Source organism: Acomys minous, assembly GCF_964271855.1.
Source record: "Acomys minous genome assembly, chromosome: 1".
Classification (NCBI taxonomy): domain Eukaryota; kingdom Metazoa; phylum Chordata; class Mammalia; order Rodentia; family Muridae; genus Acomys; species Acomys minous.
Genome location: NC_140483.1, coordinates 57,505,937 through 57,529,199, shown reverse-complemented (window position 1 = coordinate 57,529,199; position 23,263 = coordinate 57,505,937). Strand labels below are relative to the sequence as shown.

The 23,263-nt window shown below is 51.1% G+C and overlaps 1 protein-coding gene across 2 annotated transcripts; it reads left to right on the top strand.

The window, feature by feature from the left end:
• The first annotated feature begins 5,909 nt into the window (after positions 1 to 5,909).
• Positions 5,910 to 22,911, top strand: NUAK2 (NUAK family kinase 2). Of its 2 annotated transcripts, none has more exons than XM_084771792.1 (7): positions 5,910 to 6,286; positions 14,590 to 14,706; positions 17,549 to 17,700; positions 18,011 to 18,076; positions 19,446 to 19,565; positions 20,036 to 20,168; positions 20,901 to 22,911. In XM_084771792.1, the coding sequence occupies exons 1-7, from the start codon at positions 6,040 to 6,042 to the stop codon at positions 21,962 to 21,964; spliced, it is 1,899 nt and encodes a 632-aa protein (XP_084627918.1). In that variant the 5' UTR covers positions 5,910 to 6,039; the 3' UTR covers positions 21,965 to 22,911. The 2 variants fall into 2 exon arrangements, with proteins under 2 accessions (XP_084627918.1, XP_084627919.1); XM_084771793.1 differs by lacking the exon at positions 5,910 to 6,286 and adding an exon at positions 7,246 to 7,329 and having other exon boundaries at positions 14,586 to 14,706.
• Positions 22,912 to 23,263: the final 352 nt, after the last annotated feature.

Below are 23,263 nucleotides of genomic sequence, written 5' to 3'. Positions count from 1 at the left end.
GAGCCTGTCAGGTGGGGACTAAATGCATAGTATGGTTAAATTAAAGTTAGAAAGAAAAAAGGCTCAGAGACAACACTGACTGTGAAAGGAATCCTTATGCTGCCTGCTTTCCCTCTTAAGCTCTTCCTTCTGGACACAGAACCAGGCAAGAAACTAAGCAGAACTTTAAATCCCCTTGCTTACGAATGGGCTCCCTCAGCTCCTCGTTGTGGACTTCAGTAGGGGTTCTAGGTCAGCGTTTTATGAGCTGTGGTGACTGTGGCTTGTTAATCCACCTTGCAGTAGCAGCCCTCTAATACCAGACTGTACCAGTTGTTATTCAGGGCCATGAGGAATGCTGGCTCCCACCTTCCTTTACCCAGGGCCAGGAGATGCTGACCCAGCTAAGGAATGTGCTTTGCTTGGGGTTAACATTCCAGGATCAGCTTGGGACACCAAGGGCTTGTGTTGGCAGCAGAAGCCAAGCACCAGGCAGACAGGGAGTACGAGACACCTCCCCCACCTCCCTCCCCCCCCCCCCCCCAGCAACTCAGCCTTTAGCCCTTCTCTGTCTTTCCCAGTCATTCCTGGTGCTCCCCTGAACGGAGGCAGGACCAGCAGGAAGAAAGTAATCTCCCATTTTTGCGAAGGGGACATTTGTATGACGTGAAGCTACCAGGCCCTGAGCCACAGCATCCCTTGCCATAAATCTCACCTTCTGGGGGAGCCTAGAACACTCGAAAACCACTTCCAAGTTCAGAGTTTCATTAGACCAATTAGATGTAGGGAAACTCAGTCACCTGGTCCAGGTCACGTGCCCAGCAGACAGGAGCCTCCCACGCAGGCTGTTGTGCTCCCTGCCTCATTTGCATCAACTACCCCTGCACCCAGCAGCTAAGCCAAGGATCAGCAAAGGGGCATCAGGGCTGTGTGCCTCGGCGGCGTGTTGGCAACTGGAAAGGCAGGGGTTATTTTTATTGACTTGCATTCCATCTCAAGCCATCAACAGCCCTGGGTGATTTACTGCAGTGAAACCACACAGGGAATCAGTGGAAACTTCTCGGAATCTCAGAGGCCCACTAAAGGAATCTTGTAATTTTTAACACCTTCTAAAGTGCAGACGCCCCAGTTTTTGTAATACCACAAAAAAGGGGAGTTAGAGAACCCCAGAGATCAGGAAGAAGACATGAGACAAGGCACAGGAAAGGAGGAAGATTCTTTATGTTCTACCATTAACAGTAAGGTGCGCAGCCCTTCGAAACTAGAATCGATGGCGCACACCTTTGGTCCTAGCAAAAGCAGGTGAGTTTGAGGCAAGCCTGGCCTACAAAGCCAGTTCCAGGACAGCTAGGACTATTACACAGAGAAACTCTATCTTGAAAAACAAAAACGGTGCCGGGCGTGTTGGCGCACGCCTTTAATCCCAGCACTCGGGAGGCAGAGGCAGGCAGATTGCTGTGAGTTCGAGGCCAGCCTGGTCCACAAAGCGAGTCCAGGACAGCCAAGGCTAACACAGAGAGACTCTGTCTCGAAAAACCAAAAAAAAAGAAGAAGAAAAAAAAGAAAAACAAAAACGAAGCAATTAGCTGGGTGGTAGTTAAGAGGACATGCAGATAGGGCACTCATATACATAAAAAAATAAATAAAATATTTTTTAAAAGAGTACCTTCCTGTCCTCCCTCCACAGCCTTCTCCCCTGTCCCCCGGCTCCTCCTATGTCCCCCAGCATAGCTCCCAAGCCTCAGGCAGTTTCAACAATCACTCACTAGCTCTGAGTTTATCTTCACTGTCCTCTGGCCTGGGTCAGATCCACCAGATCTGGAGAGAAGACCAAACAGTCAGATAGGACATATCCATCTGGTGACTTCATATTCACTTGGTCCCAAAGCAAGCTCATATGCTTCAGACTTGAGCACAGAGCATCAGGGGACAGGGCAAACCATACTCCTCACCCCGCCAAAACTGCCTAGCAAACACTGCCATTTCTGGTGCCCATAGGGACAGGTCCTTCCTTTCTCTGTGCCTCAGTTTACGTATCTCAGAGATGCTAGTCCCTAATGAGGCAGGAGTTCATCAGGACAGGCCAGTTAAGGCTATCACACTCCTTGTAGGACTTGCTAGAGTTTTGGATTGTAGCTCACCAGCTCCATCTTGTATTTCTGGAACTCACTTGGGCCCCATGAGGCGATGTATGGGGTGCAGGCATGATGTTGGACCAATCATGTTTATTTGCCTCCAGCTATACTATTTCCTAGCTGGTGACTCTGTGTCTAGGATGCTTAGCATTCAGGCCAACTCAACAAATGGTAGATTGACATTATCTGACAGTCATGCCACAAGCCCTGCTATACTCATTTAGGCCAGAAGAGGGCAGCTTTGAGCCAGAAATCTCAAATTCCTGGACTACAGGGTTTAATCCAGCTCTCTGGAGTCAAGCCTCTCAGTTTTGGAGAACCAGTTCTAACAGGCTGGTTCCCGTTTACATAATTCCACCAGCCCCGGAGAGGGCAAGGTCCACGGATCCAGGCCTTAGTGTCCATCGCAGAAAAATGTGACTGAAAGCCATAACTCATCTGAGCCTTTTTTTCTTTTTTGTCCGGTGTTTTGAGACAGGGTTTCTCTGTGTTGCTTTGGCTGTCCTAGATTCATTTTGTAGACCAGGTTGGCTTCAAACTCACAGCGATCCACCTGCCTCTACCCCCCAAAGTGCTGGCATTAAAAAGCATGCACCACCACGCCCAGCTTCATCTGAACTTTTAATGATCAACCGTCTATGGCTGGAGGTGAGTGGTGAGTGGGGGAGGGCCGGGTGGGGGAGGGGGGGCCCTTCATCTCCCCGGAGAAAACAATAAAGTTGAGCATTTGCAGCAACAGTTCCAGAGAGTTGACATTCTGGGGTCCTGGAGAACCCTTATGGTTCTAGATACACAGAGAACAAGTCGGTTAGCTCCCTCGGCTTCTTTCCCCCTACATCCTTAGTTCTTACCTGAGACTAAGCTATGTCCCACCCAGTCCGCAAGACCCAAGTGGCTTCTTCTGAGCCCCCACCCCCAAACTGCTAAGCCAGACAAGACCCAACTTCGCTGCCACATATACCTGTCCTTTGAGGGGCCTCCCACTTTCTGCCATAGATTATAGGGGAAACTGTGTGTTTATCTTACTTCTCGTGTTAAGCAGAAAGACTTCCTGAGAGTGGGGAACTAAGTATCAGCCGTCCCTGCAAGATGTACCTGACACCTGCATTACCCACCCCATTTCTCCCACTGCACATCCTGTTGCCTCGTGTGTGTGCTCCTGCTTTCACCCTGTACCTAACACATGTTTTTATACCACCTCACTCCGAGGTGCTTTCTCATCCCACCCAGTGCCCAGCATGTAGCCCATGTAGACTATGGACTGCAGGAGGAGGACAGCAATGGACACTTTACTCCCGGTGAGGACACAGAAAGCTTATTTTCTCACAGTGGTTCCCGGCCTGTGGGTCATGACCCCCTTTGGGGTAGAAGGACTTTTCAAACGGGTCACATATCAGATATCCTGCATATCAGGTGCTTACAATATGGTTCATAGCAGTAGCAAAATTATAGTTATGAGGTAGCAACAAAAATAATTTTATGGTTGTGGGGGTCACCACAACATGAGGAACTATACTAAAGGGTCACAGCATTAGGAGGTTGAGAGCCCCTGGGCTAAACAGTTGGTGGGAAGAGGTGTCTCCTCCTAGGACTGGAGTGTGAGGCAGCCAGGCCTGAGGAAGACTGGCTCAGCTCGGTTTAGGCATCCCAGCAAATCCCATCAACATATCTAAGCCCAAAATTTAAGTCACCGAGCCATATCCCAAGTCTCCCTATATAGAATGAACATTGAGTTCCAGCACTTGGTTGTTCTATTCAGTAGCTCTTCAAACAATTGCCGATTTACCTTATGTGCATGGGTATTTCGCCTGTATGTGTGCCTATGCGGCACATGCATGCCTGGTATCCCTGGAGGCCAGAAGAGGGCACTAGATCCCTCAGAACTGGAGTTATTGCTGGTTGTGGGCCATTCTGTGGGTGCTGGGAATCGAACCCTGGTCCTCTGGAAGAAGTTAGTGTTCTTGACTGCTGAGTCATTTCCCAGTAGTTCTGATGGCACACTTTTCTGGGGCCAGGTCTATGTGCTTCCACGGTACATCCATTCATTTGGTCTATATGAATCCATGGGCATTTTTATCTGCTCAGCAGTGCACCGGCTGTTTGGGATGTTTAGAAATGGTGAAAGATCTCTAGGTTAAGTCTTAAAGGGAATCATGGGCTCCTCCTTCATCTTACGAGGGAATGTTGATGCAGCTAGCATCAATAAATGTTGAGTCCTACAGTAAGCTTTAAAAGCCCTATTTTTAGGAAGCACCAAATCGGCCTCCTTTCGTTTGGGTTGGGAGCTCCCTCCTACTCTCGTGCCAGTCAGGACAGCAGGTTGGTCGAAACGTCTCCTGAGCCTTTTCTATTTTCACAGACTACTCGAATGGCAACGGAAGCTGGCAGAAGATAGGACAGCAAGCTAGCTCTACAGTCCACGGGCCATCCAGAGTTAGAGAAGGTTGCTTCCCAGTGGATCTTCCCTGGCTACAGAGAGGTCCATGGCAGCATAAATATACCCGTTGTTTCCCCCTGGAAAGATTCAAAAGGCAAGCAGAAGTAGCAAGGTGGGCAGATACTAGATTTTTTTTTTAATTTGATAATTGAGGAAATAGTCCTTTTTGGTCCTCTGTAAGTCCCAAAGACACAGCTGGAGCTGAGAGTCTGCAAAGAGGGGAGGGCTGCCTGCCCAGAGTAGCTGTGAGGCCTCGTGTCATATGCTCTCTTCTCCACAGGCCAGCGCCTGAATCCCCCCGGTCTGTGGTTTGCTTGCCATCTGTGTGGCCTTTGGCAGAAGTATACTCACTTTCTACAACAGAAAAGGGGTGTCTGGACCTAGCCTCCCAGGCCTCTCAAATGCAGCAGAGTCTCATGTCCAACCTCCTGCTCTTTTGGCTAAAAACCACTAGGAAGAATCCTGGGTACCAGGAAGCTCCTTACAGATTTAAGGATACAGGGGAGTGAATCTTTGGAATGTGATGAGCTTTTTAAATGAATGAATGAAAACCCAGAAAAGCTGGCTGGAGAGATGGCTCAGAGGGTAAGAGCGCCGCCTGCTCTTCCGAAGGTCCTGAGTTCAATTCCCAGCAACCACATGGTGGCTCCCAAGCATCTATAATATGATCTGGTGCTCTCTTCTGGCCTGCAGGCACACATGCAGGCAGAATACTGTATAAACAAACAAACAATAAGAAAATCCACAAAGGCCACTACATCTTGAGGGAATCCACTCAACCCTATAAGTCCTTTTTGCAGAAGAGGTAAGGACTTTGTAAACCTGTTGAATACCAGAATCCAATTAAGGTTGATGAAACCAAAGTAGAGGCAGCTCTCTACCGGTGCTTAGCTGGCGTCAGCCTCCATCTGGTTCCATCTCCTCTTTCTGCTGTCTCCTTTATGGAGCTGAAGAAGTTATAAAATGGCTTTACAGCTTTTTTGGATTAGGAGAAGCAATTTACTGTGTGTGGAGAAATACTTCAGGGCCTTCTAGTGCCCTTAGATTGTGCCTTGCCAACCGGGAACACAGCACAATAGAACAACTTGGCCCCATTTAGAGGCAAAAGTAAGTCAGAGACCCGTCAAACCTAAGGACTTGCACTTGGGTAGTAATTCGGCTCAGCCTCCTTTCTCGCATTCCTGGCTTACGGACCCAAGTGGGCGGGGTTCCATTCACACCTTTCCGCGCCTAGCCAAGGGGAGGAGGCGGGCAGGAGGCGATGAGCCAATGTGGGAGGCCTTGGTCACGAGTCGCCGGCAAGCGAGCCAATGGGGATCAGGGGGCGTGGTCAGGGCCTCCCCCCCCCCCCCCCGAACGTTTTATAGCAATTCAGGACGCGGGGTTTTCTAGCGCGCTCGGGTGCGGCAGTGACCTCTGAGCCCGCGGGTATCCGCGCGCTGCTGCTACCCGACCCCCCCGCCCCCTCTGCCTCGTTGTCCCCGCACCATGGAGTCGATGGCTTTACCCTGGCGCGCGGGCCAGGCTCCCTCCGCCTCCGCCCTGGCCGCGGAGCGCTCCCGGCCACTGGCGGACGGGCTCATCAAGTCACCCAAACCCCTGATGAAGAAGCAGGCGGTGAAGCGGCACCATCACAAGCACAACCTGCGGCACCGCTACGAGTTCCTAGAGACCCTGGGCAAGGGCACCTACGGGAAGGTGAAGAAGGCACGAGAGAGTTCGGGACGCTTGGTGAGTGTCCCTCGCGGCGCCTGGCTCCCGGGAGCTCCCAGCCTCGTCCCTTGCGGTGTCCTACACTGAGTTGCCAGGCGCGCGCAGTTGAGGATGTGTCTGTCCGTGGTTTTCAGGGACAGTGCTCGTGGACCAGAGAACATTAGCTGCGCTAGGTGCCTGTCGTTTGAGAAGATGGGGCTTAACTTGAGTTTTGACTGGCACAAACTTCAGCGGAGTAGAATGGAAGGAGGAAGTTGAAAGCGCTAGATCTCAGTAGATGGATGAGGTGTGGAGATTGTTAACTCTGGCTTGACACTTGGGGCCTTTCCAGCCGAAACTGAATCAAAGATTCGTTGCGATGGACTTTGATTCTGGGAAATGTAAAACCAGACTTTGGTGCCAGGTCCACTGTATCTCACCATGTCTTTGGGTGTAAGGCCTTTTGGGGAACTTGTCCTTTTGATTTCATGCGTGTTTACTCATCGTGGTAATCTGTAACTTCGAACAAGTTCCTTCATCTCTGTTTTCTGTTTCCCCTTCTGCAAAAATAGAGAGGGAGAGAGAGAGAGTACACAGCCTGTCTCACAAGCTGCTTGGAAGAGTGAGGAAGATATAAATATGGATGCACGTGGGTCCTGATTATAGCTCTTATATGGAGCTATCTCTGGAAAAGCCCTCCTCCCCTGAAAGACTAGCAAATTTACCAGAAGTTACACTCCGGTTCAGTGGGCCTGGACTGGTTGTTTAAAATGCTCGGTCTCTCATTTCCCACCAAAAGGAGTGTCTTATAAAGGTCTGTAACTGACATTTTAGCAAGCCTCAGAGCAGGTGGTTTAGGGATTATATTTTGCCAGATCCAGTGCATGCTGGTTTGTAAGTGTGTGTGTGTATGTGTGTGTGTGTGTGCAGCCATAGTTTGCCCTATTGACTACGGCGATGGTCCCCTCCCCTAATTGTTTGCTTTTACAGCCAGGAGCTGGTTTGAAATTCAAGAAGTCATTTCATTGGTGAAAGAGTGTGGATGTTGGAGAAAGGAGTGGATTATGGCCCCATCAATAGGAACAAGTATGTCCTTCCTGCTAAGGCCTGGCACAGGCCCCGGCTGCCTGCTGCCAGGTTACAGCTATTGGGCAATCATGTACTTCCTGGCTTTCTTTTCTTTCTCTTTCTATAAAGTGCCAGGGCCCCAGAAGCTTCAGGGTTGAGACTGCTGGACCCAGGCTTTGTCACGGACTTAGCTACAAAATTGTTGCTCGTGGCTTGTGTCCCATCCCATGTCTCTTGTTGTGGGAAGAGTGGGCTGAGGGAACTAGGATGAGCGGCTGAGAAACCGAGACTAAGGTCACTGTGTTACACACGCGCGCACACACACACACACACACACACACACACACACACACACGAGAGAGAGAGAGAGAGAGAGAGAGAGAGAGAGAGAGAGAGAGAGAGAGAGGGAGAGAAGGATCACATTTGATTTTGAAGTGAAGGAACGAACTCCCAGGTTCATGTGTCTTGCTGTGTGCAAGGAGCCAAGATCAGCAAACGTGGAGCCTGCTCTGAAACTCCCAAACCCGACCACCCAGGATTGCTGTTGAGTTTTCTCGGGGTCCCCCCCCCCTCTTTTCTTGGAGAGCAGCTCTCTGCTGTGCTAATGATTTCTCAATCGTGGAGCAGTGCTGTCATCCCCACACACCCAGCTCTACATCTTAGCTTTTCTCCCTAAAGAGAGCCAATGCTTCTGATACTTCAGGGGGCAGAGGGACTTGTGGAGCTCAGTTCACAGGAGTGCCATCTGGAATTTCTCACCAAGTTTCTAGCTCCCTACTTGTAGAGATGGCTATGGAGGTGGTGGGGGTGGGGTGGTCCCATGGGATTATCTGCAGGAGGGACAGCTAGGTGGGACTAATGGCTGCTCCAGGAGGGCATCAGAGGAAAAAAACAAATATTTGCTCTAGGTCTCAGACACATTCCTGGTATCCAAATGACATTTCCTCCTGTGGCTCTCCCAGCTCCCCTGACCAACCCCTCTCCCTAAGGGGAAAAACACATGCTGGGGCCTCACCAAAGCCTTTGGTCCATGATCTGCACGGACGGACGGACGGCTCACTCACCCCTAAGGGGTGCCATGTCCTCTGGCTGGGTCATGGTAGACCCACACACAGCATAAGCTCCAGACTTGTCCACCAGAGGCCCTGGATGACCAAGTGCTGAGTCTTGGTCTAGAATTTAGTTTTGAAATGAGCCTGGGCTTGCCTCTGACTGCTTTGTCATCCCATCGGCCTGCTCCAGCTGCCTTCCCAGTACTCCAGACAATGTTTGGAGTGGGAGCAGTCCCTGGGAACCCCCCCCTTCTCAATACTGTGTCCACAGGTCCTGGGTGAAGGAATGGTATACTACACTCCCGCAGAGGGTCCAATAGTGCTTCCCATTGCTTACCCTCCCTCCTGCAGGGTCCTTATCTGTAAAACGGGGATTATAGTTCCTGTGTTGTGCGTTTCTCCTGGGATGGAGTGAAATAGTGTCTGTAAAAATCTTAGCAGCGTCTAAGGCACATGGGGCTCACTGCTCCAGTAATGGTGGCTCTGACATAGGGACCGCTCTCATCCTGGGCCTCTGCTGCCACAGTAAGTCTGGGTTGTGCTCAGACTTCTTGAGTTGAACCACTATAGTGTCTGTTCTGTTCAAAGCCCTCGGAGCTCTCATTCAGCCAATTTCAGAGAAGGACTGCTGTTGGCCAGCTGCCAAAAGCTTGTTGGGCAAGATGCTGCCCTCCCAGCTCCTCCTGCACCTGCCTGCTCAGCAGCAAGGAGGGAGGCTGCAGGCGACTCTTGTCCTTGGGCCCCGGCCAAACCACACAAAAGGGCTGGGCAGGGAAGCTCCTTGCTCAGGAACCTGGCAGAGTGGGCTAGGAGGAGGCAGGGAGGAGATGGCACTATATGGGACTGGGGGAGACGGCTCAAGTGACCCACAGGATTCCTGTCTGGTTCTCGGTAGAATGGTACATCCCTGCTGCTCGTCCAGGGATGCGCGCCTAACCTCTCCTGCACTATCTAAGTGGGTCATCGTCCAGCTCTGTGCCTGCTTCCCATGAAAGGCCATAGGAGAGTCAAGGATGTTGGTAGTGACTAAAGATGCCCAACTTGTGCCATCCCTCCCAGCACCCCAAACCAGCGTCTCTCTCTCTGCCTCCTCCCGTTTCCCTTCTTTTTTTCCTCCTAAAGCTTTTTGATTACCTGAAATACAGAACATTCCTAATGCGAGCTCTGGGAGAAAGGAGCTATTTTACCCATGGAACCTCAGCACCAACTCCTCGGGGTGTTGGCAAAGAATGGGCGTGTTTGAAGTGGGAAGGAATGGCACACACAACGTGGCCCACGGCAAGATATGGACCGTCCCTTCTCCAGGGATGGGAGGCGGGACTGGGCACCTCCAAGGATCTTTTGTCTTCTGAGGTGCTAGCTTCTCCTCCATTGTAGTCCTGTCCTGTGCGTGGAGGAACTCTGGAGAAGTCAGTTTGCCTGAAGTGTCGTTCATGGCTGGCTGGGGAATTCGCTTTGTTGCCCTTATGACTTCACAGAGCTTCAAGGATAAGAAAATTCACTGGGATGGTTTCTGCAAGAATTGTGCTCTGGCGTTTAACATGGCCAAGCATGGTGGCTTTGCAATGGCCCTAGGATGGCACCTTCCTGAGTGAGCCGTTTCTGGAGAAGCTCTGCACAGAATGCAGAAGCGTGGAGGAGAACTTAGAGACCCAGCCAGTTTTCCTGGAGTGGTCTCATTGCCCTCTCCCAGCCTGCTAAAATCCTCACCTCTCCTTCCATACCCGAAACGGTTTTCTCTTTCCCATCCTCTCCCAAGTAAAGAAGGCCACCTGCAAGGTTCCCCAAGTTCTTCCACAAGCAAGGACACTAAAACTAAACGGCCCAGGAGTGGAGAGGCGGCCTGGCGGTTAGGAGCACCTGCTGCTCTTGCAGAGGACCTGGGCTGGATTCCCTCTCAGAGCCATCTGTAACTCTAGTTTCAAGAGATCCAATGCCCTCTTCTGACCTCCATTGGCATTGTATGCATGTGGTACATGTATATGGCACACAGACAAAACACCCATATGCATAAAATATAAAAAAAAAAAATAAATTAATCAAACAGAGTAGACAGCCCAGTTAGCCAGGTTATCCTAGCTTTGTGTGCCTTGAGTTGCATGGTGAACCAGGTGCCTGGGTTCACAGAGGCCACTCAGCTGGCCGTGTGTTCACGTACACAAAATCATCCTTGGGCTGGTTTTCCTTTCTCTGCCTCAGAGTGCAGAGGCCATATAATAAATAACTGTGGGTGATCTGTAGCATCAAAAGGGCAGTATTAATAACCATGCCAGGGAGGCTGAAGTGATGGCTCAGTACTAATCTTCCTGAGGACCCAGTTTCAATTCCCAGCACTCATGGTGGTTCACAGCCATCCTAACTCCAGTTCCAGAGGATCTGACGCCCTCTTCTGACTTCCCCGGGGGACCAGGTACACACATGGTGCACATACTTATACATGTAAACAAAACACTCATATACATAAAATTAATAAATTTACCAAAAAATGTCAGGAGCGTGTGGCCATCCTCTCTGTGGGCTTGGGTACCAGTCTGAGGTTGGTACCTTCTTCCTAGGCTTCAGTCAGTCTATTTTCATCCTAAGGCATGGTTGCCAGTTACCTCGCAGGTGAGAACAAAAGTCTCTAGAAATTAGTTCTTGTAACTGAGATGTACTCCACCCAGGCCTGGGAGGGAGGGTAGTGGGAAACTTTATCTGTCACTGATCTTTCCTTTAGGCAAAGATCATCCAGGAACTTAAACCAATAGATATTTGTAATGAGTGCTCACTAGTGCACATGTGTTGGAGGCTTTCTGCACGGAGGGCTCGTTTCTAGTCCCGAGTGGTCCTATAGCTAACTTACTTTGACATACCGGGGCTGGGAGAGTTGGAAAACAGTGGCCCAGCCCCATCATGGCAGTTTAGATAAATCAGTCTTTCTTGTCTGTCACCCTTTGGGGGACTGACGGAGGACTGATAACATGCCTTGTTTTCCTTCCTCCTAGGACCTACTGTAAAGAACTGGGGTTTCTTCAACCTCCCCCTCACCCATCTGATGTCTTGTAGGAGATTGAAACTGGAGGTGGGGAAATTAGAATTTTAGGCCTTCTAAAGTCGGGAGAAATGGATGTCTTACCCGTATGCCCACCAAACAAACAGTCCTCGCACCCTTTGGAAACTCATTTCTTTTGGCCCCTTATGCCTTTAAATTAAAGCTCTGTCCCCGAGCCCGTGACGTCGTCTCAGGATTTTATACACCTGTGCGTACACAGCTGTGCATCTAACTTCTGCCTAGACTTTGCCTGGATGCATTTTCACCTCTCAGGTATTTTTAGTTGTCTAGATGGCGATGTGTGTTTACATATGACTGTTTTTACTACCTACATATATATATATATATATATATATATATTTTTTTTTTTTTTTTTTTTTTTTTTAACAGACCTTTGTCTCTAGAGTGCACAGCCCTTTACTCACTGTCTGGTTCTATGAACAAAGGCTTACAGAGAAGAGAGAAGGCCGTGCACTCTCCCCTTCAGGGCGAGAATAGCAGCGTGGGGAAGGGATGTGTGGGAGTATTGCTGTGTTGAATATAGAAGAGGGAGGCATCTCCTAGTTGAAGGAATATTCAAGGTCTTGCTCCCCTGCCCTGCACCCAGTTCTAAACCGGAGGGGGGGGCGGGGCCACTGGGCGTTTCTGCCTAGCTCTCCAGGGAGAGCTGAGTGGGGTGACTGCAGAATGTTGAAGCAGACAGATCCTCCCATCTGCGGCGTCCCCCTGAGTTGGGCCTCTCAGGGATGAGGCTCCATGGTGACCATCTGCCGTTGTCCTCCTCCCTGGCCTGTTCTGGGGGAAAGGCTGAGAATGGGGCCTTCCTCCTTTCAGCAATGCAGCTTTAGGGCAGGATGGGGTGGAGGGCACGCCATCCCTGGCCCGTTGCCGGGGTGACGGGGCTCTGGGCATTGTGAGCAACTCCTGTGACAGGATTAGGGCTATTCCGCATTCTTGTCAGATGGGGAGCACAGGCCTAAAAAGCCTGCTGTCGGTAGAGCAGAAGCCATTGTCTACCTCCCGAGCCCGTGAAAGGGTGGATTAGAGGCCCCGCCCCTTGAGCTGGGGTTTCCTTTCTCCTTTTGAATCCAGAGGGGAGGCCAGCCCTCCTGGGAAATTGAATGCGGAGCTGTTTACCTCAGTCTGGGCCTTCATATTTCTCATTACTTTGGGAAGAGGAAGTCTTGTGTTTACCATTCTATTGGTGTCCTTGGCCAGAACTTGCCAGGAACTGACTGGCCCGGGACACCCAACCCTCACCCAGCCCCAGAGGGCCCCTGCACAGACTCAGAGCGGGAAAGCCCCTCAGACTACTTAGTTCAATCTGTTTAGTTCCCAGAAAGGTAACTGGGGCTCCAAAAAGGATAGGACTTGCCAGTAGCCCCTAGGACAGGACCTGAGAACCAGGCATACTGGGTGCTGGCTCTGTGCTTTCCCGTCAGTCACTCCTGACCCAGAGCCACTAGAGAAGGCTGTGGACCAGACAGCCAGACGGAGGCTTTTAGGTGTTGCACTATCGCTCCTCTGGTGCCTCTGTGGCCACCCTTCCTGAGCCCATGACACCCCATGACACACTGGCACTGGCGGGAGGGGTTAACCCTTGTGTGTCCTACTTTTACGGAGTAAGACAGTGGGTCCCAGAGGACTGCCATCTACTTATTTGCTGCTTGTTGGACATTCCTTACCAGGACTTCAAAGACTGCTCTGTGGAGAGTGGGGGTCTTTTTTGGGGGGTGGGGGGTGGGTGGAAGGGTTGGTGATCATTTTTATTATGGCAAATAACTCGCTAGCATATTAAACGTATCCACAGTGTTGTAAGTCATCATGATATAAAATAAAAATGTTTTTATTTAATGTACATGGGTGTTTTCTCTGTATGTTTGTGCATCTGCAGAGGGCATCTCGCCCCTTGGAAGTAGAGTTACAGACAGTTGTGAGCCACCATGTGGGTGCTGGGACCCAAACGCAGGTCCTGTGGAAGAACAGCCAGTGCTCTTAACTGCTGAGACATCTCTCCAGCCCTCTAAAACCTTTTTTTTTTTTAAATCATCTCAAGGGCTGGAGAAATGGCTCAGTGGTTAAGAGCAATGCCTGCTCTCCCAGAGGTCCTGAGTTCAATCCCCAGCAAGCACATGATGGCTCACAACCATCTATAATGTTATCTGATACCCTCTTCTGCAGATAAAGCATATCATATACAATAAATACAATAAATAAATGTTTTTTAAAAATCATCTCAAATAGAACCACTAGGCCCATTAAATAATACAACCCCCCCCCCCATGCCACTCTTTAGCCTGGTAACTTTTCATCTATTTTCTGTCTATAGTTTTGTTTTTTTTTTTTTGTTTTGTTTTTTTTTAGTACCTCATAAAAGTAGATCACATAATATTTGTCACTCTGTCACTAGCTTATTTTGCCAAGTATATTTTATAGGTTCAGCCTTGTTAAAGCAGGTATCAGAATACTAAATCTTGTCTATCCTTTCACACTTGTTGGTAGGCATTTGGGGTGTTGTAATTTTTGGCTAGTGAGTGGTTGTTTATAGAAAATTGCAGGGGCTGAATTCAGAGTCAAGTTGCCATCTGTGCTAGTCAGTGACCGTGACTTTAAGGAAACTGGTTAGCCTGTTGGATTTCCTGTTTCTTCACTCGTGAGTGAGGGTGAGGAATCAAGCATTCTTTATCTACTTGCCAGAGTTGATTTGAGGGCCAGTGTGTTCACTAATGCAGTAAGTTGCCACTCACTGTCTAATGTGTGCCAGGTCCTCTACCCGGCATCAAGGAGCCAGTGCTGAGCCAATCATCCCAGGTCCTTGTCCTTGGTGTGCACTGTGCATATTCGATTTGTATATCCTAAAGTATCAAGCCCCAGGGGTGTAGGTTGTTGCCTTTCTTGTTTATCTGGACACTTTGAAATTGAGGCCATTGGTCAGTGCTGCTTCCTGCTGCATGGACTGCACTGGAGGACCCAGGGCAGAACCTTTTCCAGGCAAGGCGATCGATCTCCAGGTTCCTGCCACATGCCCTGGTGAAGGGGGGGGGGGGGAGCAGTGTCTTCTCTTGGTACATTTTGTGGTTTATGTTGCAGCTGCAGGTAGAGAACCAGGGCCAGGGCTCAGGAAGCGTTCTCAGGGATGCCTTGAACTTACTAGACCTTTCTCCTTAATTTCCTGCATCCTCTGTTCCCAGGTAGCCATCAAGTCAATCCGGAAAGACAAAATCAAAGATGAGCAGGATCTGTTGCATATAAGGAGGGAGATTGAGATCATGTCATCACTCAACCATCCCCACATCATTGCCATCCATGAAGGTATGTACAGTAGTGTGACATTTGGAGCTGGGAGCCAGGAATCTGTGTGTGTGTGTGTGTGTGTGTGTGTGTGTGTGTGTGTGTGTCATGTGCAGTTCAGAACTGCCAACACAAAGCAGTAAACATGAGCCCAACACTGCATGCCTGTAATCCTGTGAATGTGTGTATGTGTGTGTGTGTGTGTGTGTGTGTGTGTGTGTGTGTGTGTGTGTAATTCAGAACTGCCAACACAAAGAAGTAGACATGAGCCCATTGCTACATACCTGTAATCCTAACTATGACCCCCTGGAACTCCAGCCACAGAAGGCTTGAGACAGGGGGAATATAAATTCGAGGCCAGCCTAATCTGCCTAACGGGACCCTGCCTTTAAATAAATATATAACTTAAACAAGTAAAGTTCTATTTTTAAAAAGAAGAAGTAAGAATGGCAAAGGCTTTCGGGTTGCAAAAGCTGCATTCAAAACCCTGCCACATGACTCGGGACAACTCCTAATACAGTCTCCAGGCCTTAGTTCCTTCTCCTTTACAAAATGGCATAATCCCAGCTACATCACAGGGCGGTTGGGAACATCCAGCTGGATAATGATGCCAAGTACTCTGTAAAAGTGGAAAAACTATAGGTTTCTTTGTGTGTGTGTATGTGTGTGTGTGTGTGTGTGTGTGTGTGTGTGTTGTAGCATGGCTGAAGTCCCACCTAGAACCCCACACTTGCTAGGTAAATACTGTAATCTGAGCAGCATCCTCACCCTAGCCTGAAAACCTGTTGTTACTGAGTTTCCCCCTAACAGCACTGCCGCCCAACCCCAGGAGATCCTTAGCAACCCAGGGGAGGCTGCAGTGCTTGAGTCTGCACCTGTCTCAGGTGTGTGGGTGTGTTCATCTCTGTCTGTTAGCCAGGTCTCCTAAAGTCATCCTGTGGCCCCGAATTTCTCCTGCACAGGCTCACTCTGCCTCTTCATGTTTCTTGGCCTCATCTCCTCCTAACACCAGTTCTGGCTTGATCACTCTGGCTGCCCTCCTCCCCGAGGGTGACGAGGGACGAAGGGAGAACTCCCTCCCACATACACCTGTCTGTTTCAAGCCTTTATGTAACACCAGCTAAATGGGATCACAGGGACAGCAGGAGGAGCCTGCGGATTGGTCTGCAGTGTGTCTCTGTCTGAAGATTCCTGGTGGGAAGAACAGAGGCGTCTCTACTCTCAGGGTCACAGGAAGAGAAAGGGCAAAGCTGCTGCTATGACCCTGTGGCTGGAGTCCGTCCCGTGAGGAGCCCAGACAAGTGGCTGAGAAGGCTAATTGTATTTCTCTTTTCTTCCCTCGGGGAGTAGTGGGCAGGCCAAGCTTAGTGGTTGGCAGTACGTGTGTGCGAGCCCCCACACGCACGGGAACGAATCGGTGTATCTATGAATTCATGTGTAGTTTCCACTTGGGTCTGAGAACTGAGCTGATGCTCAGGGGCTTTTTGTTTGTTCACCTAGTTTTGTTTTGTTTTGTTTTTTTGGCGTGTGTGTGTGTGTGTGTGTGTGTGTGTGTGTGTGTGTGTGTGTATGGTGCAGACATGGGACATTACTGTTACTGGGTGTCTAAAGGGTTCCTCTGGATTCATCTTTATCTTGCTATATGCTTTAGATGTTTTGGGGTACAGGAATACTGGAACTGACTTCTAAATGTTCCCCCAAATGCCCCGTGCCAGCTCTTCAGCTTTAGTTTCCTAGCATAAAGGTTGCATATAAACTAAGAAATACATATGAGGCATCTCAGTCAGGCATCCCTAAGAGTCTGGGCCACCATGGTCACCTGGAAACAATACCACAAGCCTTCTTCTGGCCTTGCCGCTGACATCCGGGATTGGGGACTCGCCCCTTAGCTCCCTCTCAGAGGCTAGACAGCAGTAGGTCCGGGGCCGGCTAAGCAGGCCCAACTCATAGGACCCGTTTAACACAAGGATGCAGTGCCATAGACGAGCATGTTCTGACACACCAGCTGAAGGGCCAGTTTGATGAGCTACCTACTTTCTACTTTTCTAGAGGCCTGGAGCCAGGACACGGCTGGGCTCGCAGTAGTGAGACAGCCCCTCCTACACACGGAGATGGGCTAACTGGGGTGAGCAGACTGCCAAGAAGCCAGCCAGCCAATTAATTACCACGTATTTATTGATTGCCTCTGCGTCTAAGGCCATATGCACTCTGGCCCTAGCCTGGGTACTCATGGGAAGTCAGAGGTGGCAGGCTCAGCTCTCACAGGCACAAGGCAGGCCTTAAGCCATTAGAATTATACACAAGGATGCCTGTGCGTCAGATATGGTGACCGACCAAGAACTGCCACTGATTTCCTTAACCTGTGCCTCACATGAGTCCTGTGAGGTTGCTGTTACCATCTACCTCTCAAAGGAGGAAACTGAGGCAAAATGGCTTGATAAACTTACCCAAGTTCATCCGGCAACTGTATATTCTCACTAACAGATCTAGTAGAGATGTGATCAAGGTCATAAGCTGAAGAAGCATGGGGTCTCAATCAAACACCCACCCACCCACCCACCCCCACCCACCCACCCCCACCCCCGCTTTTTATTTCTGTCAGTGATATCTCTGCTTTGCTGGGCGTTTGCAGAGCCCTCGCAGGCCTAGACTTAGCCACTGGCCTCAGGTCTCGGTTTGCTGTTCCTAGAAGACGCCGAATCTTCCGAGGCTCCTCCTCCACGCTTTTTGATGCCCTGTGGCCCCCAGCCCCTGTGGCAGACATCCTAGAGGGAGGCCTTATCTGGTTTGAGGCTGTGGAAGAGACTGTGTTTCGAGGTGGGAGCAGTGTTCGAGGCCTGACGTTGTCACTTGCCCTCTCCAGTGTTTGAGAATAGCAGCAAGATCGTGATTGTCATGGAGTATGCCAGCCGAGGCGACCTCTATGATTACATCAGTGAGCGGCCACGGCTGAGCGAGCGCGACGCCCGGCATTTCTTCCGACAGATCGTCTCTGCTCTGCACTACTGCCACCAGGTGAGCACCCACCGGGCCTGGTTGTGTTCTGCAGTGGGGAGAGTGAATCTGGAGTTCTAAGGCTGGTTTAGACCAGAAAGGCTTCTGGACTGTCCGAACCAAGGAATGCTGGGGTCTCTGGCTTTGTTCTCTTGACCACGGAAAGGCCTGTGATTTCTTGAACTCTTGTCGTTGAGTTTTATGTATTCCATGGTGCCTGTGCTCAACTCTTTGTGCAGATTCCATTTTCTAGACTGGGCCCCCTGTCTCCCTCCCCTTCCATGGTGACATGTCCTGACTCAGTCCCCCTCCCTTTTTTTTTTTTTTTAAGAACGGGATCGTTCACCGTGATCTCAAGCTGGAGAACATCCTTCTAGATGCCAATGGAAATATCAAGGTGAGCCCCACTTCTGGTTTCTAGAAGCTTCCCTAGCTCACCCTAGGTCTTCTGTCCTGTCTCCAGCCCAGTAGCTCTAAGTGCTTAGTGGGTCCCACTCTGGCTAACTTGTATCCAACACTTCCTTTGTGGATGAGGCCCTGAGCCCACAAGAGGAAGATCACTCCACTAGTGACTGGCAGAGGTTGGGCTAGAATAGAAATCTGCCTCTCCGGCCAGTGACATCACAAGTATGACCAGGGTCTAATAGTCTAGGGTCAGTTTGTACTCATAACTTGGCAACCGACAGGTACTGAGCCTCGGGTTTTCCTGCTTGTGTGCTTGCACACGACCTGCACACACGGTTGAATGTGCTGCCACCAGGAAGCCTTGTAGCTTCTTTCCTCGTTGGTCTCACTTTCAATTTCCCGCAACCGCTGGGCTCTGGTGCTGAAGCAGCTAGATTCCTGACAATCAGAAGTCCATGCCAAGGAGATAAACTAGGACCTCGGGGTTGGGAGGGCGAGATGGCAGGAGCTGGCTTAGGTGACAGGCTCACCTGGCAGACAACCAGGAGGGTGACCTAGTCTGGCCCTCCTCAGATCTACCCGACACAGGACAAGGGTCACTTTGTGGCTGCTGACCTCTCCCCAGCTATCCTGGTACTAAGTTGGTAACCCTTACCCAGCCAATTCCTGAACCAGGTGGGGTTTCTCTGATGCTGACAGGAAAGGGAGGCCAGACCCAGTAAACTCACACGAACCAGACAAGCACACAAGCTCTGTTGGGACCTATAATCGACATCACTATGGGCTCACCTGGCAACCGCTTGATAATATGCCCATAAAGCTATAAACAAGGGAGCCAGAGTTTCATAAATAGCCCTCTCCACCCTGCACACATGATCCTTTGATGGAGTGAAGGGTCAGCTATCCCCAGGCTCTTGACCTCCGCCTCTAGCTGAGGATAGGTAGGAAAGAGGAGGACAGTCTTAGAATCTCTCCGGCCCCTAAATCAAACAGCTTAGTGAGTCCTTTGAGAAGATTCCATCTCCTGGGCTGTGAGCACCCTTGACTTTTGTCCTCTCCTCTCCTTTGCCCTTTAGATGTGCAGGTCCACTCTGGCCACCTGCCCAGGTGTGGGCAGAGAGATCCACTCTCTACTCAGAAGGGCAGCTCAGACTTCACGTGGTTACTGGGTCAGGGGTCTGGCTTGCCTATTTAGAACCTTAGGGCACCATCTTTTAGGACCTGGGCTACGAGATGTGGGTTGGGAGTCCCTTTCATTCTCCCAGGGCCTGCCTTTCCTCAGGGTCTGGAGAAAGGATGGCCAGGAGCTGTGGAGCAACTCAGCCTTTGGTATGACCCGTGTGTTTGTCTCTACCCTGTAGATCGCTGATTTCGGCCTCTCCAACCTGTACCACAAAGGCAAGTTCCTCCAGACATTCTGTGGAAGCCCTCTCTACGCCTCGCCTGAGATCGTCAATGGGAAACCCTACGTGGGCCCCGAGGTCAGAGCCTTCTCCTCCTACCACCATCCCTGAATCCAGGTCACGCAGGATAGATGAGCTAGTTTGCTAGTTGCCTCCTTTTTCAGAGCACAAAACTTGGGCCCCTACAAAGCAGCAACTTGCCAAGCCTTGAGGCGGAAATAGCAAAGCCGCCATAGCACTGAGGTCTCCACCGCCCCCCCCCCCCCCCCCCGTTCGCATCACCTCCTGGTACTCAGTCCAGCCACCCCACCTTGACCCAGAATGATGGCAATGGCCTGGCCACTGCTCCGGTGCCTGTGGCTGTGCCTCAGTATCTTTTCCTATGAGCCCCTGACCCCTCTGCTGTACTCTCTCCCCTAGTTACAGGAGGGGGCTAAGAGGAAGCCTTCAGATGTGGCCTTACATCTTCCGCTGTGTTGGAGATGCAGATGGTGGCACATGCTGTGTCTTTGCTGAACATCCCCCTCCCCACCCCCACTCTCTGTCAGGTGGACAGCTGGTCTCTGGGCGTTCTCCTCTACATCCTGGTGCATGGCACCATGCCCTTTGACGGGCAGGATCATAAGACCCTGGTGAAGCAAATCAGCAGTGGGGCTTACCGTGAGCCACCCAAGCCATCTGGTGAGTGGGAACTGTGACCAGGCTGGGAGTGTGGGGTGCACTGCCACAGCCATTGGTTCCTGAGGCAGTGCCTGGACGATGGTGATAAAGAAGATGGCAGTCCATAGTGACCTAGGGGAGACTAGGATGCAGCCCACTGTTCTCTCCAGTCAGGGGCCTCTGAGGAAGGGGGAGGCCCCTTCTTCATTGAGAGCATGCTTTAGAAGTGCTCTCTAAGCTGGGCGGTGGTGGCTCATGCCTTTAATCCCAGCACTTGGGAGACAGAAGCAGGTGGATCACTGTGAGTTCGAGCCCAGCCTGGTCTACACAGTGAATCCAGGACAGCCAAGTCTACACAGAGAAACCCTGTCTCAAAAAAAAAAAAAGTGTTCTCTCAGGTTCAGCCTAACACTCCTTGCTATAGTTGTATTGTTTCTTACTGCCTTTTCCCTCATCCTAAGAAATCTGACCTTTCACCTGTGATAGAGAGAGAGCAAAAAGTTTTGTCCTCAATCACAGTCCCTGTAGTGTTGAAGGAAAATACTGACACAGAAGCAAGGGCTGAGAAGGACGGCTTGTGGGACAGAAGCGGTTGGTTAAGCCTGTCTGGGAAAGTCGGCTTGGGGGAGTGAACATGAACCTGTGTGCAGCCCAGGGAGGGAGTGCACTGGTCTCTCATGAGTGCGGTCCTCCCTCAGGTGAGCCAGAGGACCTTGCAGCTATCAAACTGAAGCGCTTGCCTTTGTTTTCCAGATGCCTGCGGTCTGATCCGCTGGCTACTGATGGTGAATCCCACCCGCAGGGCCACGCTGGAGGACGTAGCCAGTCACTGGTGGGTCAACTGGGGCTACGCCACCAGAATTGGGGAGCAGGAAGCTCTGCGTGAGGGCGGACACCCTGGTGGTGACTCTGGCCGGGCCTCCATGGCTGACTGGCTACGCCGTTCCTCCCGCCCCCTCCTGGAGAACGGAGCCAAGGTGTGCAGCTTCTTCAAGCAGCATGTGCCGGGAGGCGGGAGCGCCGCACCTGGCCTGGAACGGCAACACTCTCTTAAGAAGTCCCGGAAGGAGAATGACATGGCTCAGACTCTGCAGGGTGACCCAGCGGAGGGAACCTCCCCTCGCCCTGGCAAGAGCAGCCTCAAGCTTCCAAAAGGCATTCTCAAGAAAAAGGCCTCGACCTCCTCAGGGGTGGGACAGGAGGACCCTCAGGAAGCCAGTCCAGTGCCTGATACCCCAGGGCAGCCTGTCCCTTCTGTATCCTTGCTCCCGAGGAAGGGCATCCTCAAGAAGTCGAGGCAGCGTGAGTCTGGTTACTATTCCTCTCCAGAGCCCAGTGAGTCTGGGGAACTCTTGGACTCTGGTGATGTGTTTGTGAGTGGGGACCCCGTGGAGCAGAAGTCTCCACAATCTTCGGGGCTTCTCCCCCACCACCGCAAGGGCATTCTCAAACTCAATGGCAAGTTCTCACGCACCGCCCTAGAAGGCACCACGCCTAGCACCTTTGGCTCCTTGGACCAACTGGCCTCCCCTCATCCTGCAGCCCGGGCCAGCCGCCCCTCAGGGGCTGTGAGTGAGGACAGCATCCTGTCCTCCGAGTCCTTTGACCAGTTGGACTTACCCGAGCGGCTTCCGGAAACCCCACTGAGGGGCTGTGTGTCTGTGGACAACCTGAGGAGGCTTGAGCAGCCACCCTCAGAAGGCCTGAGGCGATGGTGGCAGGAGCCCCTGGGGGACAGCTGCTTTTCTCTGACAGACTGCCAAGAGGTGACAGCAGCCTACAGGCAAGCCCTGGGAATCTGCTCAAAGCTCAGCTGAGGAGGAGAAGCAGTGCTACGCTGGTGTGGGAGTAGGCTCGGAGAGGGTTTGCAGAGGGACCCTGGCTAGGATTCCTGGGGAACTGGGGTAGTAGAGTGCACCAAGGAACCCATGTGTAAAGCCTGATTGAACCTGGAAGATGAGGGGGGTGGGGGTGGAAATAGCACAGATGTGGAAATGAATGGGAAGGATCCAGAATGTGAGGGCAAGGCCACGGAGAGACTAAGTTGGTGCCTACTTTATGCCATGAATGTTACCCGTGGTGCATTTCCCCACCTGTTTTCTGCCAGTGTCGGAGGGGTGCATCTTCACACCAGTCCCTGTTCCCGTCATGCTTAGGGGTAGTGTGGAATAACCTCTCCTCCTTTATTTAAAGAGGAAGCAGCCTCTGGGTTCCATCTCCTGGGACCTGAGCCACCCAGCGTCCTCAGTCGCTGCTGTGCATCTCAAAGACCTGAAAGGACTTGGGCTTGACGCTTATCTCGGGGAGGGAGGAGGGGGTGGACCCAGATGCCTCTGGACCCCTGCCCCCCCCCCACCTTAGACCTCAGAGACTCAAGAGCTTGAAGCTGCTCCTGGTATCTAGAGTCAGGACGGATGTGTCTGTTTCTCGGGCCAGCGGGACCTAGAATGTGCTGACTTATTTATTTTTTTGGTTCCCAATTCTGTTGGTGTGTGTGTGCGTGTGCGTGTGCGTGTGTGTGTGTGTGTGTGTGTGTGTGTGTGCGCGCGCGTGCGCGTGCGCGCGCGCGCGCGCGCGCGCGCCTGTGTGAATTTTGTTGCTTCCAGTAATGTGAATGCTGTGTTCTGGGGAAAGCCACTGTGCCACTGAAGTTTATGTACAGAACAGTTTGGCAATGATGTCCCTCTAACCAAGAGGGGAGGGTGTTTTCAAATTTATGTCCTGAGCACTGTCTGGATTGGGTCTCCAGTCCCTTCACACCCAAGAGGCATTCCACCCTCCCTCATTTGTGGCCAAAAAAAGAAAAAAAAAGGAAAAAAAAACACCCCCCAAAAAACAAAACAAAACAAAAAACTCATTAAAACCAGCACAGTGACTGGAAAAACAGTCTCTTGTTCTCTTTGGGGGATCTGGGTCCACATCGTTGAGTCTTCTTATACTTTCCTCTTGGGCTGCTGCAGGTGGGACACAGACTCTGTTTAATCCAAATAGGACAAAGGAGTTTGGAGGTGCAGCCAGGCGGTCAGAATGTTGTTTAATGTGACTCTCAGTTCCCAGCACTGAAAAAGAATAAAGCAAAGCAAAAAACACCCCCAAACACTCCGCCCACCTGCAGC

Excerpts from the sequence above, each read along its gene's own strand:
- NUAK2 (XM_084771792.1), top strand. The coding sequence starts at position 6,040 with ATGGAGTCGATGGCTTTACCCTGGCGCGCGGGCCAGGCTCCCTCCGCC. Across the intron at positions 14,707-17,548 it reads CATCATTGCCATCCATGAAG|TGTTTGAGAATAGCAGCAAG; the intron begins GTATGTACAGTA and ends TGCCCTCTCCAG. Across the intron at positions 19,566-20,035 it reads AACCCTACGTGGGCCCCGAG|GTGGACAGCTGGTCTCTGGG; the intron begins GTCAGAGCCTTC and ends ACTCTCTGTCAG.